The following is a 16183-nucleotide window of genomic DNA, read 5'->3' as shown; positions in this document are numbered from 1 at the left end:
GGGAAAAAACACAAATAGACTAATACTCATATCACTGGTATTTGAATTTGCAATCAAAATCCCTTGTGGAGATGATGTTAAACAAAAAAGCAAGCACACTCACAGAATGATACTGGGTATCTCTGTGGTTAAACAGAAAAGAGCACCAGGGTTATAACAGTAAAATAATGCACACATATTAAAAAGGAAACACAGAAAAATAAACATGGACTATTATGCAAATATTAAAGGGAAAGTTTAGTTTTCACTCATTGCAATAAAACGTTTTAGAAAGCACACTGTTCAATGGGAAAAAAGTATAAAGCCATATGTAAACTGTAAAACTGTGCATGTTAGTAAGTGGGTATAGACTGGAAGTATTTGGAAGAATGTTCACCAAAGTTAATAGGACCAAGTCTTAGAAGAAGGTAAAATGTTAGTTATTTTTCATACTTTAAGTACCTTTCTGAATAGCCTGAATTAGCTCTGTGTGTGTGTGCTCAATTTTTCTATTAAAGTTGCTTAAAATTTGGGAAATAACATGCTATTGTGAATTTATTGTATATTTAATGATATAGAAAGAAGTCAGCTATACTATTAGTAGATGTGGAATACATATAGAAAAAACAACAGGCAATATAGGACTGCACAGGTATATGCCAAAATATTCATACAGTTACTTGTGGGATGTGAGAATGTGGATGTTTCTTTTCTTTTCTTTTCCTTACTTGTTTTTCTATATTCCAACAAAGAAATAACTAAACAAATCATCACATTGCCATATTATGGAAGAGTATCCATCCACAAAATTATGTTTCAAAAGATGTTTAATAACACTGGAGAGAAGTGTGACTGAGGGAATTCACCAAAACATTATGAGTGCTCAATTCTGTGACGGTCCCATTAGGATTTTGTTCTCTTTGTTACACTTCCCTTCATTTTCCCAGTGTTCTAAAAGGAGAATAAGTTCCTTTATCTGTTATAATTCATGGTTAGTACTTGGGAGTATTTTTTTAAACAAAATAATTTTTTTCTCCAATAACATGAGATTACCAGTGTTGTCATGCTGAGTAAAGTTAACGCAGGTCTCACAGGGTGGGAGTAGAGTCTCAAGACCCCCAGAGCAATGAGTTCCACTAGCCCAAGAACATACCTGATGTTGTCTTTTCTTCTGCCTGGAAGAATTTGCTGGAGATGGCAGCGAGCCCGCTCTTGTAATCCTTACTGATCTGTTACTTCCTACCAAAGACCTTCCAAACATATGATAAAAACGATACAGTTTCTGTGTATCCCTTCTTTCTTTGGCATCTTTGGATTTAGCTGAGGGAAATAAAGTTATTAAAATATCATGACTCTACTGTTTATATATAAAAGTTGCATTCCTAGAGCATTCATGAGAAAGGCTATGACAAATTCCTTGAGAAACTCATAATATTCTTTTTTTTTTTTTTTTTTTGACAGGCAGAGTGCATAGTGAGAGAGAGACACAGAGAAAGGTCTTCCTTTGCCATTGGTTCACCCTCCAATGGCTGCCATGGCTGGCGTGCTGCGGCCGACGCACCACAGTGATCTGAAGGCAGGAGCCAGGTGCTTCTCCTGGTCTCCCATGGGGTGCAGGGCCCAAGCACTTGGGCCATCCTCCACTGCACTCCTGGGCCACAGCAGAGAGCTGGCCTGGAAGAGGGGCAACCGGGATAGAATCCGGCACCCCAACCGGGACTAGAACCCAGTGTGCCGGCGCCACAAGGCGGAGGATTAGCCTGTCAAGCCGCGGCGCCGGCCAAAACTCATAACATTCTAATTAGAAGCTATTACTATTCTAGAGGTTGAGATGTGGAAATGTAAAGTAAAATTATTGAACCATATTTAAATATCATGAGATGATCCAAATTAACATCTGTTATTGGCGCTGGCATTGTGACTCAGAGTTAATCCACTGCTTGTAACACCAGCATCCCATATGAGCACCAGTACAAGTTCTGGCAGTTCCACTTCTGATCCAGCTTCCTGCTAATACACCTGGGAAGGCAGCTGAACACAGTCCAAGTACTTGGGCCCCTGCTACCCATGTGGGAGATCCTGGTGGAGTTGCAGGCTCCTGGCTTTGGCCTGCCCCAGCCAGCAGTTGTGGCCATTCGCAGAAAAAACCAGCAGACGGAAGATTCTCTCTCTCTCTCTCCCCCTCTCTGTAACTCTGCTTTCAAATAAATAAAACACATCTTTTTAAAAATCACATCGGTTATTTACTTATTCATTTTATTACAACTACTAAGCATTATGGCTGCATCCCATAGAGTAAGTTGAGGGTGACATATGACCTGCTCATCCTACAGCGCATCAAAGCCACAAACACCTGCTCTTGGACATGGTTGCTATCTCTGGACACAGGATCCAAAACGAAGCACATGAACACTGCATGAACTTGGAAACAGAGTTTCTGAAAACTATACCCAAATTTGGCCAGAAACACTTGGCTACAACCACTCAGCCAGATTCTTGTTCTAGGAGAGAATGGACTCTGGAAACAAGATGTCACCAGTTCCCAGACCACTCTAAGCCTGCGGCAGCGCTGAACTCAAAGGCGTTTATAGCTGGGGACACCCATGGCCTCAAGGTGAGTGTCAGCCACTCACCCATCCACACCTACTACATACACCACGTCCTGAAGAAAATCAGAGGCCTGAGCAGGTGTTCTCGCCAGCTTTTATCATTAGAACAAAATCCCTGAGAAAACTAACTTCAGGGGGCCAGTGCTGTGTCGCAGTGGGTAAAGCCTCTGCCTGCAGGGCCGGCATCCCATATGGGCACCGGTTCGAGTCCCAGATGTTCCACTTCTGATCCAGCTCTCTGCTACGGCCTGGGAAAGCAGCAGAAAATGGCTCAAGTCCTCGGGCCTCTGCACCCACGTGGGAGACCTGGAAGAAGCTCCTGGCTCCTGGCTTCAGATAGGTGCCACTCCGGCCGTTGCAGCCAATTGGGGAGTGAACCAGCAGATGAAACACTCTCACTCTGTCTCTCTCTCTCTCTCTCTCTCTCTCTCTCTCTCTCTGCGTCTCCTCTCTCTGTGTAACTCTGCCTTTAAAATAAATAAATAAATCTTTAAAAAGAAAACTAACTGCAGGAAGAAAAAAGGTTTACTCTGCATCAAGCCCAGCATTGGGCAGCCCCATGGTTCAGGCCGTGCTGAGGGTCAAGGCAGGGCACAGAGTTCAGGCAGAGGAAGGGTTGCACAGCAGCTGAGCCAGGAAGCTACAGAGCAACGGGGGTCCAACTGGGCTCCAACAACCAAGCCCCGCTGAGAACCCCCTTCGGAAGGCAGCCCCACGCCCTCAACATCATCACTGCACTAAGTTGGCACGTCTAGTTCAAACCACAGCTCCACTCTCACGTCAACTTCCCCGACTGCTCTGAGGCCGTTCCTGGGACTGCTCCGCGAGAACTGAACGGAAGATGCCAGAAGCCAAGAACACAGTTCAAGATGCTCAAGGCCCCGACGGGCCACCCACCCACAGAGCGCACGACGAAGGTGGAAGCAAAAATCCTTCCCCTTAAACACGTCAACCTGAGCGCCGGGCTCACCGGGGCAGACGTTTAAGCAGCCTCCCCTTGTTCTTCGGTTCTGGGAAAGACGAAACCCCTACCTCCTCAGGATCCCGACTTGTCTGACGTCACTGGGACTCTCGGGCCGCTTCGGTCACCAGCCCTTGCCACTTTCGGTCACAGCCCTTCCCACTTCCGGTCACAGCCCTTCTCACTTCCGGTCACAGCCCCTCTCACTTCCGGTCACAGCCCTTTCCACTTCCGGTCACAGCCCTTCTCACTTCCGGTCACAGCCCTTCCCACTTCCGGTCACAGCCCCTCTCACTTCCGGCAGGACTCTCCGCATGGTTCCAGTTTGGCTAGAGTCGTCCCCAGTCCTCCAGGCGGACACCTGGACACCTCCCTCCCTGCCTTTTGCTCCCGACTGTACCACTCCCTAGAATTTTCAGTAAGGACCTCTCTCATGGCTGCTCTCATCCCGCCTCTCCCTCTGCCCTAGGAGTGCTACAAGAGCAAGTCCAGAGCCCAGCACAGAGCCAAGGACAGGGACAGGGCACGCCTGAATTCAGACACTGAATAAATCCAGATTGGCAACACCAGTCAGGCTGCTAGTGTCCACGCCCTGGTCTTTTTCTCTGTATATATCTGTGTATACATACCTCTATCCATTTTCTTCACCAGTTTGAAATCCAAGAAGACAAGTCTAAAAACTATATTGGTCCATGATACCTTACCACCCAAAATAATTCTTGGGTGATTTAAATATTTTTTATTAATGAATACAATTATGAACCATTGTTTTATAACAAGTAATAAATACAATTATTAACTTTGGCAATTACAACACTATGTGCCTGATTAATATAAACACCAGGTCCTGTGAAACAATACGGTGGGGATTTTTATGCAAACCAGTAAAGAACAAAAGGAATTTCAATAATAACATAATAAAGTAACTTGTAACAATCTAAGAAAATTAGAAAGCTAGACACAATGACTTGGCTGCACACAATGACTTTTTTCCCCCTCAATGGATTTATGAGAATTTTTCATCCTACAGAAACTAGCTTTTTCCCATTTCTGTACCTGCAAGCCACTGGAAGTGCATACAGTGGTAGAGAGAGAGGAGACTATAAGTGAGACGTCACTATCCTCAGATGAGTAATTTTGTCCCTTCTGCACATGATGCTCGTTTAAACAAGAAAACTGCTGGAAACATTCCCTAGTATGAATTATACTCACCACTATCTCTGTTTCTTGTCCTTTCAAAATCATCACTTAGAGGTCGAGAGGAATGCCAATGTATGAGCTCATCAAACTCTCTCTTCTTAGAAAGCCAGGTGATAGCTGGGTCATCACTGCGGTGGGAGGGAGGGAGTATAATTTATTAAACACGTGTGTAGGTCAGTGTTCAATTAAGACCCCACTTGAGATGCTTGTATCCCATACCCAGGCACCTTGGTTTGTGTCCCAGCTCCCATTCTGATTGCAATTTCCTGCTAACCCACAATGGAAGGCAGCTGATGATGGGTCAAGTATACTTGGATATCTGCAACCATGTGGGAGACCTGGATTGGATTCCAGACGCCTTACTTCCACCTGGCCAACCCTTGGTGTTGCAGGCATTTGGGGGCGGGGGGTGAATTACCAGAAGGAAGACCTCTCTCTCTCTCTCTCTTTCTCTTTCTCTTTCTCTCTTTCTCTCTGTGTGTGTCTCCCTCTCCAACTTTCAAATAAATAAATAAATCTTTTTTTAAAAAGCAGCTTTTTATTTGTGTGTATGTATGTGTATTTGTGTAATATTTCAAACATAGAGAAAATATTAGAGAATAAATGATAACCATGAATCTACCATGCATTCATTCCAAAGACATCCATTAAGTCCTAATTATATGCCAGAAACTCTTATGGATGCTGAGAACATATCAGCGTACAAATTAGAATAAAAATCTCTTCAATGAGTGTTTATTTATTTATTTTATTTGAAAGGCAGAGGGACAGACAGTGTGCTCACCACTGGTTACTCCCTACTGGCTGGGGCTGGCAGGGCTAAAGCTGGGAGCCAGGAATTTAATCCAGCCTCCCACATGGGTATCAGGAATTCAGCTACCTGAACCATCACTGCTGTCTTCCAGGGTGCATGGAAACATGGCACTGGAATCGGGAACAGAGCCAGGAAGTGAATCTAGGTGCTCCTAGAAGCACAGGAGCACGTTAAACACTAGGCCAGACACTGAGCCCTTTACAGAGTTCATATATTCACAGAGACTTGCAGACAATAAAGAAATGCAAAGGTAAAATACACACTATGGTAGATGGTACATGATACGGATTAAAAATCACACAGAGAGACAGAGTAGGAGGAGGAGGAGGTGCCACTTAAAGCAGAGTGGTGAAGAATGCCTGGCTGAGAAGCTATGGGAGCAGAGGGTACAAAGTTGTCTGGCTCAGAACATTGGCAACCAACAGAACTGCAGGCAGAAAGGCTGTGAAGGGGCCAATGCTGTGGCGCAGGGCCAGCATCCCATATGGGTGCCGGTTCAAGTCCTGGCTGCTCCACTTCCGATCCAGCTCTCTGCTGTGGCCTGGGAGAGCAGTGGAGGATGGCCCGGGTGCTTGGGCCCCCATGCCTGCGTGGGAGACCCGTGGGAGGCTCCTGGCTCCTGCCTCCAAATCAGCTCAGCTCTGGCTGTTGCAGTCATTTGGGAGGTGAACCATCAGATGGAGGGTCTCTCTCTCTCTCTCTCCCTCTCTTTCTCTCTGGCTCTACCTCTCTGTGACTCTTTCATATAAATAAAATAAATCTTTAAAAAAAAGAAAAGAAAGAAAGGCTGTGAGCTGGGAGAGCTATTGTGTACAAGAAACAGCCGGGAGGCCAGCCTGGAGGAGTACTCAGAGGAGGACAGATTAGGCTCAAATGAGGTTAAGGGGGCAGGGAGAGTAAGACAGAGGACAGAGCAGCAGACCCTGGAGTCCTTTCCATCTGAGGGAGTCAGGCTCCTTAGTAGGTTTGAGCAGGGAGAAACAAACTGATCTCTCCCCGCAGCGGATGTTTGGACACCACTGTGAAGGAGATCACTCAGGGTGATGGGGGGTTGATTGCACAGTACAGGGTGAGCAAGGAAGGCCAGGCTCTAGAAGCATCTTGCAGGAACAGGAACAGATTTGGCTGCGAGATTAGATGAGAAACAGAAAGGGAAGTCAAGGGCATCGCCAAGGATGATGAGAAAAACATGGGAAGAGAAGAGAGAATGATGGAGACGCACGGAGAGACCTCCAGGTGCCTGTGAGAGCAGACAGTGGGCGTTGGCATTGCACACAGTGAGTTTACAGGGCCCAGGAGACAGCAACTGAGAGCAGATTCAAGATACTAGTCATGGGGTCACGCCATGGGGCAGCGGGTAAAGCTGCTGCCTGCAGTGCAGGCATCCCCTAATGGCGCCAGTTCGAGACCCAGCTGATCCACTTCCGACCCAGCTCTCTGCTATGGTCTGGGAAAGCAGTGGAAGATGGCCCAAGTCCTTGGGCCCCTGCACCTGCATGGGAGACCAGGAAGAAGCACCTGGCTCCTGGCTTTGGATCGGTGTAGCTCTGGCCATAGCGGCCATTTGGAGAGTGAACCAATGGAAGGAAGACCTTTCTCTCTGTCTCTCTCTCATTGTCTAACTCTATCTGTCAAATAAATAAAGAAAAAATAAACCACTGTAGATATATTTGAAGCCCCCTATATATTTCTCAGAAATTCTATTTTTCTCTTTTTTTATGTTTATGTCTTTTTTTTTTTGCCTTGAAAGACAGAATCAGAGAGAGAGAGACAGAGACAAGAGACAGAGATAGAGAACAATCTTCTATCCACTGGATTGCTCCTCAAATGCCCACACAGCCAGGGCTGGGACAGGCCAAAGCAAGGAGCCAGAACTCCATCCAGGTCTCCCAAGTGGGTGGAAGGGACTCATGGACCTTAACCATCATCTGCGGTCTCCCTGCATGCACATTAGCGGGAAGCAAGATTGGAAGTGGAGTGGCCAACCCTTGAACCAGGCACTCCGATTGCAGGCATCCCAAGTGGTGAGTTAAGCTGCTGCATCAAAGACGACTCCTCATTCTCTGTTCTAAAAAGCAGCTTCTTCCTTATATGTATATCATGCCCATGCATGACATAAATGTGCATACACCATTACAAGTAGCGTGCCCATAAATGAGAGTCACAACATTCTCTAGCTTACTTAGTTGCATAAGCAGTGTGGTTTGGAAATTCACCCACGTGGAGGTGTGCATGGCTGTGTGTATATGTATGCGTATGCAGTTATTTATTTGTACTGTGGAGTACTGCATTGTAAGAATATCCCACTACTGGGGCAGGCATTTAGCCCAGCGGTTAAAACACCCACACTGGAAACACCTGGATTCGATTCCTGGCTCCAGCTCCCGACTCTGGCTTCCTGTTAATGCAGACGCTGGGTGGGCAGCAGCCCCAGTCCAAACCCAGTTATTGCAGGTATCTGGGGAGTGAATCAATAAATCAATAGAGGAGAGCTGTGTGTGTGTGTGTGTGTGTATCTTTCTCTGTGTGTCTGTGTCCGCCTCTCAATAAATATTTTTTTAAATTTATATTCTGTTCCACAATATTCTTTTCCTTGTCCTACAGATGGCTTGCATCTATACAAACAATCCTGCAGTGGCACTGATGCAAACTACCCTCACTCAAACATCAGTTTCTCCAGGGACGCTGCAGGTTGCAGACAAAGCACATCTTGAACCTGTGTCGCTTTTACTGGTTCTGTTTCTGCCACCAGCGTGCCCACCGCCTCAGACCTCTGGCCTTACTTAGTCATAAATTTTATCAAAATGAAGAGTGTTGAATAGGGCCTCTCTGTAGCTTTAATTTTCATTTATTAGATGAATAAACCACAAGGACCTTTAGATATCTTTTTACAGTTTTACAGGCCATTCCCTGCTAGCTTCTCTATTAATGATCTATTCCTCCCTATTCCTCTTTCTCTACTGTCATTCCTCTCTTTCTCATGAGTTCTAGGACATCTTCATCCTAAATCTTTTATGCTAACCCTGTGATGCTTATATACCTTCTAAATGACTTCCAAAATCTGTTTTGTTATTATTGATTTTTATAATGTCAAATGTATCATTGTTTTCCTAATGACTTGGAGTTTTATACTGTCTTTGAAGGCCGTGACATCTCTTCTCTGGCACCATAAAGATATTTCCCTGTATTGTCTTCTGAAAATGTGACTGTTGTCTTTCACATTTAGATTTGTGACCACCAAGATTTGACTTATGGCATGGTGTTATGTACAGAGAGACTTTGATTTTTTATAAATATAGATATTTAAAACATACCATTTGCAAAGTAATTTGCTACTTTCACAAGGATTTGCTTTATCCTGTCTGCCATATATACATTTACATTTGGAATTTTTTCTGCTTCCTTTGTTATCTCTTCGGTTTGGCTAATTTTTCAACCAATTATCCTCTTACTTTTGGGCTTTTAATACACTTAACTGCTGTCTCAAGAACACCATCCCCACTTCTATAACACGGAAACCTATGCCTCCAATGTGACACTGACAATTTTAGCAAATAAAGGTGTGGAGCACAGATAAGCAACCTTACTTTAGTGTTAACTCCAATAATCCTGGCCAGCGCTGTGGCATAGCAGGTAAAACTGCCATCTGCAGCACCGGCATCCCATAAGGGCGCCAGTTCCAGTCCCAGCTGCTCCACTTCTGATCCAGCTCTCTGCTGTGGCCTGGGAAAGCAGTGGAAGATGGCCCAAGTGCTTGGGTCCCTGTACCTGCCTGGGAGACCTGGAAGAAGCTCCTGGCTCCTGGCTTCAGATCGGCACAATTCCACCCATTGCAGCCATCTGGGGAGGGAACCAGCAGATGGAAGACCTCTCCTCTCTCTCTCTCTCTTCCCCTCTGCCTCTGCCTCTCTGTAACTCTGCCTTTCAAATGAATAAATTAATTTAAAATAACTCCAATAACCTTCTCTGCTGAATCAGCTTTGTCACAGACAAAGAGGGAACCAAGCGCCACCAGCCCCTCCCCCAGGACCTCACCTACTCCCCAAATCCCTCCCCTTTTGTGCTGCGGCTAAGATAACCAAAATCACAATCATCACAGAACTGATGCCCGGAACCTATGACTGCTGACCATACCCACAACCAGTTACAATGACATCACTGCTGACACTTCACTCCCTCCACGCACCTGACACCAGACTCTTCCAAGACTTCCTAAAAAGGCAAGTAAATGGGAGGTGCCCAAATACCAACTCTCCCCCACCCCTGGAAAACCCTGCCCCACATAACACCTCCTATGAATATTCTATCCTTCTCGTCTCTCAAGTTCATCTAAAAGAGGTAACTCAAACCTCGCTGGGTGCAGCTCACTCTCAGGTACACCTGCGCTTCCTGTTGAGTGTGTAATTTCACTTTACAGATAATAAATCTTATTCCTCTGCCGACCTTTACTCACATCACTCACATCTAAAGATCAAATTCTTTCTTGCATTATAGACAAGAACCTGAACCCAGCCACCCAACAATTCTCTTTGTCACCTCCTTGTTCTCACTGAAGACAAAGCTACCATCTTCCTCCTTACCACTGATCATTTTTGCTGACTTTAAGATCCACATAGATGATGTATCCCACATCAGGCCTTGAATTTTTATGGCCTTGCTACAGCCACACCTCAACCACCCACTGCTTTCATTATTCTATTAATTATGCTGACATTATTGTGGAGAAAAAGGTAAAGATATGTAAGCGGTGTAGAGTTGTTTAAAGCAAACACATAAATGTTTTTAAAATCATACCAATCAATCAAGTTGAAAAAAAAGTATCTCTCAATGTGAATTTTCACCACATATCTATAATAGATACAATAGATGCAGTCCATCATACTCAAAGATATTTGGTTACAGCCACAGAGCTATCACAAGCAAGATAAATACCTGCTTACAAAAGGTAGTTCGGACCAAATATCTCCAGCGTAATCTTCTATAACCTCGGATTTCAGAGGAATTAGTCCAAGCTTGGGAATTTCTTGATTTGATCCTGGCAATATTCAGAAATACAATTGATATTTGAACACTAAACTCTAATTAAAATTCACCATTCTGATGCAGGCATTTCTGCAATAGCAATACTAAGCCTAAGTAATCTAAGTAATCTCTCATTACTAAATAAATACAAACTGAATAGAATTTCTACAAAGTAGACGTTCAAATCACATTTCTGCTCCACATATTAACTCACAAATGTAAATACTCATAGGCGTAGATTTCAAAATCTTGCAAAATGTAAGTTTGTTTTAAAATTCCATTTTCCATGAACTATTTAAAGTGTGAGGACACTAAAAGATAAGTTCATTTTGGTGCAAAGTTGTTGAAATCCCACATAGTTTTTCCCTAATACTCATTTTCCATTAAATTTTTTTGAAAACTTCTCATATCTGAATGGATTTAGGTAGAATTTATTTTAAGAGTCAAAGAATCACTATGTAACCTAGAAAAGACAAATATTTATTCTAGACTACAGAAAGATCTCTGCTTATTTTTCCATAGGCCGAACCACGGGAAATAAATTTGTTTAATAAAAATGTTTTAAATTTAAACATCAGAACCAACAAAATGCATTGATTTATTTCCACATCTTGGGTTAGCTAAAATTCAAAAGAACTTTTGTATATTTCATTCAAATCCCAAACCTTTTTCTGCATGAATGAACTCATCTGATCTGTCAATCACAACACCTTAAGACCTATTTAAATTTAAGCTATTTCTTCATAGAGCTTTAGGGAAAAAGTTGCCTTTGGTAAAAAAAAAAATAGTAAAGCTATGACAATATGTTTTCTGTACCTGACTATGGAGACAGACAGACACGGATTCAAATCCTCTCTCTTCCATGAATTTGCTGTTTGATCTACAACAACCTTCCCAAGATCTTACCTCTAAAATGAGATTGATAATACCACCAGCAAGGTTGATTGGGAAACCAAATAGAAAAATAAATAAAACAATCGCAAGGCAAAGGAGTTGCTAGAGGAGTAGAAGCTATTCAATATGACTATCCCAGCCAAAAGGTAAAACTTATGAATACCAGACCTATTTTCTAAACAAGGATTGTACTGCTAATCTCTTTCCACCTGGAATGATATCCACTTTTAAAAAACTATTGGGGCTGGCACTGTGGTGCAGCAAGTTAAAGCTGTTTGCAATATCAGCATCTCGTAAGCGCTGTTTCAAGTCCCAGCTGCTCCACTTCTGATCCAGCTCCCTGCTAATGCTCTTGGAAAAGTAACAGATGTCCCAAGTGCTTGGTCCCTGTCACCCCAGTTGGAGACCTGGATGGAGTTTCTGACTCCTAGCTTCAGCCTGGACCAGCCCAGAGGTTGCAGCCATTTGGAAAGTGAAAAAGCAGATCGAAGATCTCTCTCCTCTCCCTCTCTTTCTGTGCCATTTTCTCTTTCAAATAACAAGCAAATCTTTTCTAGCAAACTGTCAGCACCTTCAGGCAATGTTTCCTTCTGTGTAAGGAACAGTCTGGAAGTTGTCCTCACGGGCATGGAGTCTCCAAAGTCACTATCCTCTGACAAGGCTAACGTTGTGTTCCACAGCTTGTGATATTTGTGCATCAGAGCGTCACCCAATTCCAAGTCGAGTCCTAGGGAGGAGAAGGTAACATATTCCAATTCATAATCAAAGTCTGAATTTATGTGTTACAGGTGTCTGAGTTATTAAAGTTTATAGGTACTAGATTCTAATGTTAGATGCTTAACGCAGGACAGAATATGATGTTTTCATTATGTACTCAATATTTGAAGACCCCTAAAGCAAAAATAAAATTGATACTGCTATTGTTATATTTTTCTGTCACAAAAAAAGCAGGGAGCAGCATTGTGGTACAGTGGGTTAAGCTGCCACTTGTGATACTGACATCCCATCCTGGATACCCGTGATACTGGCATCCCATATTGGAGCACTAGTAGGAGTTCCAGGTGCTCTGCTTCCCATCCAGCCTCCTGCTAACACTCCTGAGAAAGGAGCAGATGATGGTCCAAACGCTTGGGCCCCTGCCACCCACATGGGAGATCCAGGTGGAGCTCCAAGCTCCTGACTTTGGCTGGGCCAGCCCTAACCATTGTGGCTATTTGGAGAGTGATCCAGCATATGGAAGACATTCTCTCTCTCTCTCTCTCTCTCTCTCTCTCTCTCTCTCTCTCTCTCTCGCTGTCACTCTCACTCTCACTCTTGCTCTCACATGCGCACATGCATTCTGACTTTCAAATAAAATAACATAACCTAAAAACTCAAAAATAAAACCAGCGGGCCAATGAAAAATGAACCAATGGTCTTAATATGGGATCTGAGGTCGAGCTTAGGGAAGCACCAGGGAAGAGCATCCTTCAGAAAATGCTCCAAGCTGGTACGCCACTTCAGTTTCCATGGGAACAACATCTTATCTGAAGCAGCCAGCAACAAAGCTACATTGTCATTTTCCAACACATAGACAATATCTGATGTAGGAGGGTTCTTCAAAAACTGCATGGAAAAATGGAATTAAAAGTTGATTCTGGTGCAAAAAATAATTGAAATCTATGCATAAGGTGTTCTTCATACTCATTTTCCACAAACTTTTTGGAGATTCCAGAAATTTTAATACCAAAATCAACTTATTTTATTATACTTTACTTCTTGCATTTTTAATTAACATGCAATACTTGCACACCATTATGATGCATGGTGCAATATTTCAACAGTGAAAGCTGATCAAATCAGGAAATCAGTATGCCCACCTCCAGCTCCTCTCCGCACTGTGCAATCATTATTATGGGCTATGGTCTCTCCCTGTGCTGTGCAACACTAGGACCAGTTACTTCTGTCTAGTGGGGTTTTAGACCCTATATCCAACCTCCCTCTAATTCCCTCCCTCCATTCCCCCCAGGCACTACTGGTCACTATGGTCACTATTCTAAGTTCAGATAGCCTCTTTTTTTTTTTTTTTTTACTTCCACATAAGAGAGAATATGTGGCATTTAATTCTATTATCCATGAACACTTTGAAGCACCTCATATGGAAGACACAGAATAAATTACAACTCCATAGTTCCTTTCCATTTATCTTCCTTTTTTTCCCCAAGTAACAAATCAATTACCCCATAATTATTCTTGAAAAAAAAAAAAACTCTCATAAAGACCCTCAACTGAACCTTGTGAAAATACAGACTTTCAACAGAAAATATCTCCAGGGTGGCGCCAGCAGCCCATATGGGCACCAGTTCAAGCCCCAGCTGTTCCACTTCCAATCCAGCTCCCTGATACTGGCCTGGGAGAAGCAACATAAGATTACCCAAGTACTTGGGCCCCTTCCACCCACATGAAAGACCCAGAAGAAGCTCCTCAATCCTGGCTTCAGCCTGGCCCAGACCTGGCCATTTCAGGCATCTGGGGAGGGAACCAGTGGATAGAAAATTTTCTCTTTCTCTCTCTCTCTCTTCCTCTCCCTCTATAACTCTGACTTTTAAATAAATAAATCTTTTTAATAAAACATATCTTCAGAGAAACTTTTTATGTAATTCAACCTAATTGATGAATGACTATCCCACTGTCATTATTTACTAGATACAATTCTCATTCAGGCATGGACAATGAATTTTAAAAAACTATTTAATGAACAGCTATTTAAAACATACCTCTATGATACTCAATTTCATAATAATAAGCAATATTTTTCCATAAAATATTATCAGTTAAGTCAGGGAGGCCAGTGAAATCCACACTCCAATTATTTGTAACTTTTAATTGCTTTAGGATGAGAAATTCACATTGCTTTAGCTGGAAAAAAAATACAAAAGGACAAAAGAGAGAGAAGAACAGGTGCTAATGATATACAATCTTCCAAAAATGTGACTGTGTCAATTAAGTTTCCCTGAGCACGATCTACTCCTTATACAAAGACAAAGGACATACAGTGAAGATCAAGAGCCTAGAGCCAGTTACCTTCTTCCAGTCCATCCCATTGCAAAATAACAAGGGCAATATCCAAGGGGTCTTCAAAAAGTTTGTGGAAATTCACAATACCTTGTAGTTCCATGAAATTTTTAAAAAATATTTATTTATTGTGCTCCCTTCAGCAGCACATATACTAAAATATTTATTTATTTATTTATTTGAAAGGCAGAGTTACAGAGAGGCAGAGGCAGAGAGAGAGAAAGAGAGGCCTTCCATCCACTGGTTCACTCCCCAGATGGTCACTATGGCTGGAGCTGCACCGATCCGAAGCCAGGAGCCAGGAGCTTCTTCCAGGTCTCTCACGTGGGTGCAGAGGCCGAAGGACTTGGGTCATCTTCCACTGCTTTCCCGGGCCATAGCAGAGAGCTGGATTGGAAGTGGAGCAGCCAGGACTTGAACCGGCATCCATATGGGATGCTGGCACTGCAGGTGGCAGCTTTACCCGCTATGCCACAGTGCCAGCCCCTTTCCATGAACTTTTTGAAATAACCATGTATAACCTTTGAGGTATTTTTCAGTGCTAACATTAAATGTTTCTTCTGAACTCATCCAAATCATAATTTCAATAAATACTTCCTCATTGATTTGAACTAATAAATATATAAAAGTAGTGGGCATTTAACTTCTTTACTACAGATTTACAATTAAAAGTTGTTTATGGTATCATTTCAAGAGTTAGGTCCACGGGGCCTGCACTAGGCATCCCATATGGATGCTGGTTGAAGTCTCAGACACTCTTTTTCCAATCCGGTTTCCTGCTGATGCACCTGGGAAAGCAGTGGAAGATGGCTCAAGGGCCGACACACTATGGCGCAGTGGGTTAAAACCCTGGCTTGAAGCACCGGCATTCCATATGAGCACCTGTTCGAGTCCCGGTTGCTGCTCTTCCGATCCAGCTCTTTGTTATGGCCTGGGAAAGCAGTAGAAGATGGCTCAAGTCTTTGGGCCCTTGAACCCACGTGGGAGACCTGGAAGAAGCTCCTGGCTTCAGTCTGGGCCAGCCCCCACCGTTGTAACCATTTGGGGAGTGAGCCTGTGGAAGAAAGACCTCTCTCTCTCTCTCTCTCTCTCTCTCTGTGGCCATTTGGGGAGTGACCCAGTGGATGGAAGACCTCTCTCTGTGTCTCTACCTCTCTCTGTAACTCTGTCTTTCAAAGAAATAAAATAAATCTTAAAAAAAAAAAGTGAGATCACAACAAACTACATAAAAGCATCAAACTGTGCTAAGTACAAAAACCAAGGTTTTCAAATTTTCCTAAGTTTCCTAAGAACTTACAAAGGACTTTTCTATTCCTGTTGTCTCTGTTTTAACTGGCTACAAAGTGTGAAATGCAATGAAACAAAGGACTTTTCTATTCCTGTCCTCTCTGTTTTAACTGGCTACAAAGTGTGAAATGCAATGAATGTAAACTCCTTATTCATTACTTCACTATTTACATAATACTCGTTAGAGTTGTTGTTTTCTCAATGAACTCTGCAATGTGGGGGTTGTTTTATACTAGGGAGGACTGCATTTTTGTATTGAGTGCTTTTACCTAGGACTCAGTTTTTCCAGGAAACACGCATTGTTTGTTGGTAGCCATTTTGAAGATGGATACAGGAAACAAAGAACCTTTTAAGATGACTATA

At 43.2% G+C, this 16183-nt stretch overlaps 1 protein-coding gene across 4 annotated transcripts in view; it reads right to left on the bottom strand.

The window, feature by feature from the left end:
- Positions 1 to 16183, bottom strand: part of LOC133765850 (probable ATP-dependent RNA helicase DDX60) — a 172896-nt gene that overhangs the window by 111937 nt on the left and 44776 nt on the right. For all 4 annotated transcript variants that reach the window (XM_062199408.1, XM_062199407.1, XM_062199409.1 and 1 more), the window contains exons 13-17: positions 14236 to 14377; positions 12051 to 12206; positions 10496 to 10598; positions 4762 to 4877; positions 1133 to 1299 (exon numbers count right to left, since the gene is read on the bottom strand). In XM_062199408.1, coding sequence (XP_062055392.1) covers positions 1133 to 1299; positions 4762 to 4877; positions 10496 to 10598; positions 12051 to 12206; positions 14236 to 14377 — 684 coding nt within the window. The remainder of the gene's footprint in view (positions 1 to 1132; positions 1300 to 4761; positions 4878 to 10495; positions 10599 to 12050; positions 12207 to 14235; positions 14378 to 16183) is intronic.

The sequence above is a fragment of the Lepus europaeus genome, chromosome 8 (assembly GCF_033115175.1).
Source record: "Lepus europaeus isolate LE1 chromosome 8, mLepTim1.pri, whole genome shotgun sequence".
Lineage (NCBI taxonomy): Eukaryota > Metazoa > Chordata > Mammalia > Lagomorpha > Leporidae > Lepus > Lepus europaeus.
The sequence above is the reverse complement of the archived record's forward strand: the minus strand, read 5'-3'. Positions and strand labels throughout refer to the sequence as shown.